This window comes from Epinephelus lanceolatus, chromosome 9 (genome assembly GCF_041903045.1).
Source record: "Epinephelus lanceolatus isolate andai-2023 chromosome 9, ASM4190304v1, whole genome shotgun sequence".
In the NCBI taxonomy this organism is placed as follows: domain Eukaryota; kingdom Metazoa; phylum Chordata; class Actinopteri; order Perciformes; family Serranidae; genus Epinephelus; species Epinephelus lanceolatus.
Window position 1 is genome coordinate 6,586,586 of NC_135742.1, and position 4,158 is coordinate 6,590,743.

A 4,158-nucleotide genomic window follows, 5' to 3' on the forward strand; every position below is an offset into this window, starting at 1 on the left:
GAATGAGACTGAAATTGCTATTGATGACCTTATGTCACTCTAGAAAAATAAACACATATAATTCCCCAAATTTTGAACTAATCCTTTAATAAAATTCTATAAATTCTGACTGACAGGAAATCTATCCAAATTTGAAGACTTCCTGTGAAATAAGTTCATCCTCACACACGCTGTCCCTCACGGCGTTATGAATGGTTACATCACTTGGCAAGACATGCGCTTCTGGCGGGAAGAGTTTGTGTCCTGTTTCTCAACAACTCCCACACTCACAGATTGTAATCTAGGACTTGGATGCAAGTACAAACATGTATAAACACTTTCACTTAAGTGCTGCCGCTGCCCGTATGCATTCCATGAAAAATCCCCAAACCACTCTGTCAACACACTGATAGCAAATGTGGGACTGCTAGTGAAAAGACAGGATAGAGACAGAGTAAGATCAGTTATGTTGGTTTACAGTACAACTTTACACTACCTGAAATTTAGAAATTCAGATTCATATCTTTCTCAGGTCCTCAGGTGCTAAAACCCCAGACTACTAACCCAGCAGGCCTCTGATAAGAGTTACAGTGATATACTGAGTGCTACTTGCCTTTTATTTTTAGATAACAGATATGAAACCTGTGACTGATGGGTCAGTGGTTTTAAGCTCTTACTCTGCTGTCAGAGCTCACATAACAGCCAACACTTCACAGATTAGGATGCAGATACTTCAGTGATCTCCAGGGCCAAATTGTTCAAGAGATTTAGTCTGGCTCAGAATGAAACAGATTTGGAAATCCATGCTTTGCTGTGCTGGATTAGCCAATACATCTTACTTTTGTGCCGGTTTTAAAAAGCTGGGAGGTTGGCCCATTACAATGTTTAATAGTCTTAGACTTTGATCTTTCAAAATATATTTTCCCAGCCCCAAAAAGTGAGGTTTGGTCCCAGTTCTCAAGAATGAGTGACCCCTTCCTTTGCACAACCCTCATCCCCAAAAGAACCACAATGGAAATAAACTTTGGAAGTGTCCTATGGCAAAATTCTGAACCCCAATGTGCCCAACATCCCGATGCCACAAGTGTATGAATGTGTGTGAATGGTGCCTGTATTGTAAAGTGCTTTGAGTGGCGGCTAAGACTAGAAGAGCACTGTACACCGATCAGCCACCACTGGCGGCCGAGGTGATTAACATTGATCATCTTGTTACAGTGCAGTGTTCTGCTGGGAACATTTTGGTTCCTGGCATTCATGTGGATGCTACTTGACATGCAGCACCCACTTAAACACCATTGTGGACATAGTACATCCCCCCTCATGGCAACAATGCACCTTGCCCCATTGCAGAAACGGCTCAGGAGAGCTCAACACATCGACCTGGCCTCCAAATGCCCCAGATCCCAATCTGATTGAGGATTCGTGGGACGTGCCGGTAACCCAGAGGTACCCTGATCCACTGAGGGGCCTTTTTGGATCAGACTTGGCTCTGACCTGTCAAGGCATGGACACAGGGCCTCTGGAAGGTGTCCTTTTGAGTCTGGCACCAGGGCATTGGTAGTGGATCCTTTGACACCTGTCAGTTGTGAGGTGGGGTAATGGCACGTCCCACGGACGCTTGATTACATCGGTGTGTGGGATATTTGGAGGCCAGGTTGATGCCCTGCACTCTTTGGACCATTACTGAGCATTGTTTATGGAGAGGCTTGGTGCATGTTCTGCATGTTGCTTCAAGTGGCATCCGCATGAATGCCAGGACCAAAGATTTCCCAGCACAACATTGCATTGTAACGTCAGTATTATTCACTACATCTGTCAGTGGTTTTGATTTGTTGGCTGATGGGTGTATAAATGCAGTTCATTTACCATTTGCCATAAATATCACCATTTGATGCACCGTACCAGATTATAGCTGACTTACTACAGTATGTACAAACTGCACAGTGTCAGGCTAATTATCATATGCTTGTCACTACAACTGTATGGGTGATTTTCACTGACATGAGGAAATATTTCAGGGAAACACAAAATGATTGCAATTCATTGGATTTGAAAATATAACAGGATGTGCACAATAGAGCAAAAAGACATACAGTATTTGTTGATTTATGCCTGTCATAGTGAATGGACTGTAATTGTAACGCATGTATGGATTGTATGCAGCGTGGAAGGTATTTCTCCTGAGAGACGAACACCCTGATAAAGATCTGCCTCAGGGAAGACATGCAGGGAAATTTTTTGGCAGGGAACAAGAGAGAAAGGAGTGGAGAGGTAATTGACTGGGCACGTGTGTGTCTGTTGCCAGCTTTTCCACTTCCAGTAACGAGCACCGATCGCACTTTCACTTTCACTGGAAAAGCTGTATAAATACACCTGTAGCCGCTCTCCTCCTCACAGCGAACACCTTCACTCTCCTGAAGAGACTCACAGAAGCAGCCAACCTCCGCTCAAAGCCACGAAGAAGAAACAGAGACATGGCCTCTCGCATTGCAGCTCTCCTCCTGCTGGGTGTCATCTGCATTGGGTTCGCAAGAGGTAAGATACATACTTTGCATTAGCAGTGAAACAGATTCATAATTCAGAGTGCTTTTAGTGCAGCTTTTTGGCATTTTAGAGAAAACATTTGTTGTTTCTTCATCTTCCTGCAGCTCAAGTTGTAGTGGACTGCTGTCTGTCAGTCGCTGAGAGGCCCCTGCCGCTCCAAATCATTGTAAGCTACAACATTCAGGAAGCTGGAAGAGGCTGCGATATCAGCGCTACTGCGTAAGTAAAATACGCAAAATACTGCAAAATATTTGTTCATTAGGCAATGGGTTGTTTTTTCCCCCCAGTCTTCTCGTCTGCAGTCTGAGCTCACTTCTCTTTCTCTCATCTCCTTTTTCAGGTTCATTACAAAGGTTGGAAGAAAACTGTGCGTCTCCCACCCCCAAGACAAGCCATGGGTGAGAAATCACATCAAGTATCTGGATGAGAAAAAGCAGAGAGCTCAATAAATCAGGTAAATTACTTCAAACAAAACATTGTACATCTTCTTTTTCTTGCTGAGCTTTAAAAACAAAGTTTGCATGTCTTTAAAGGCTTCTTGCATGTTTCCATTTTCTTACAGTATACTGTGAAAACTGTTCCACTTTAAATGCTTCAACCTGACATTTCTCTCTGTCTCTCCTTGCAGGTGTAGAGAGGAGTGGTGGACTCTGGGTAAAGATGGCTGAAGATCAAGAAGGACTGACTCTAAACTGAGAGCTCAAGACGTCAGAGTCATTTCCATTTCTGTTCAGAACATCAGAACAGCCCCATTGCACTGTAACACAGTTTGAGACAATCAAACCTGTAATATCAATGTTTCATCTTCTTTCTGATGAGACAGCAGCTAAATGTACAGTTTTGTGTGTGTTTTTCTCATTTGTGGTGACTTTGTGGTAACATTTTTGTGAATAGCTCTTTTCTTCTTCCCTTTCTATCATCCTGTGAGTGAAATAGAAAGATTTGCCTTGACTTGCCCACAGAGTGAAGCCTGGAGCTACTAGTGACAGTGACACTCTGTTGTTTGTTTGAATCCTAAAACTGAGGAAAATGTTGTAAAAATGATGTCTGACAAGCTGTTTATCTTTGATGATCGTGCTATGACGTTTCAGTGAATTCACAATGTGCAGATAACTTGTACAAAATGTTGATTTGTGTGTGTCCAGACCATTGTCAAGGGTTCTCTTTAAAATAAAGTTTGATCTTGTTTTGTAACCTGTGGTTGCCGCCTTTTATTCAAGCTGAAACAATCTCTTTTATTCATCTTTTAAATAGATGCATGCACTTTATCTGCAGTTCTAAGTTAGTGATGTTCTTAGTTATAAAGAGTCAGAGTAACCGAGGCTCAAAAAAACCCACACTCAGCAAGAAAGCAGGGCAGCGGCTTTTATAGCCTGGAAGGGAATGAACAGAATTTGGCCCGTATATGAACTGAGAGGCTGATGATGACTGAGAGGTGAGCAGGTGGGCGGGGATGTCAGGTAACAGCAGGGCCGATGAGGAAGGTGGTAGCAGGTGTTGATGGGCGGGGCATTTAGGAGGGAAAGTCTGAGGGCACCTGGTGGATAAATGGAAAATGGCAGTGAAAGGGAATATAGGATTTGAATGGAGGGGAGGGACAGAGAGACAGACTGGGACAGTCTTTTAAAGTTAACA

At 43.1% G+C, this 4,158-nt stretch overlaps 1 protein-coding gene across 1 annotated transcript; it reads left to right on the top strand.

The window, feature by feature from the left end:
* Nucleotides 1-2,354: 2,354 nt before the first annotated feature.
* On the top strand, nt 2,355-3,717 carry LOC117253073 (C-C motif chemokine 19-like). The gene is made up of 4 exons (XM_033620419.2): nt 2,355-2,514; nt 2,628-2,742; nt 2,864-2,977; nt 3,152-3,717. The coding sequence occupies exons 1-3, from the start codon at nt 2,454-2,456 to the stop codon at nt 2,970-2,972; spliced, it is 285 nt and encodes a 94-aa protein (XP_033476310.1). The 5' UTR covers nt 2,355-2,453; the 3' UTR covers nt 2,973-2,977; nt 3,152-3,717.
* The last annotated feature ends 441 nt before the right edge of the window (nt 3,718-4,158 follow it).

What these genes read in the sequence shown, in the direction of transcription:
- LOC117253073 (XM_033620419.2), top strand. Translation starts at nt 2,454, where the DNA reads ATGGCCTCTCGCATTGCAGCTCTCCTCCTGCTGGGTGTCATCTGCATT. An exon ending in CTGCATTGGGTTCGCAAGAG is followed by an intron (nt 2,515 to 2,627) that starts GTAAGATACATA and finishes ATCTTCCTGCAG; the next exon opens with CTCAAGTTGTAGTGGACTGC. An exon ending in TGCGATATCAGCGCTACTGC is followed by an intron (nt 2,743 to 2,863) that starts GTAAGTAAAATA and finishes CTCCTTTTTCAG; the next exon opens with GTTCATTACAAAGGTTGGAA.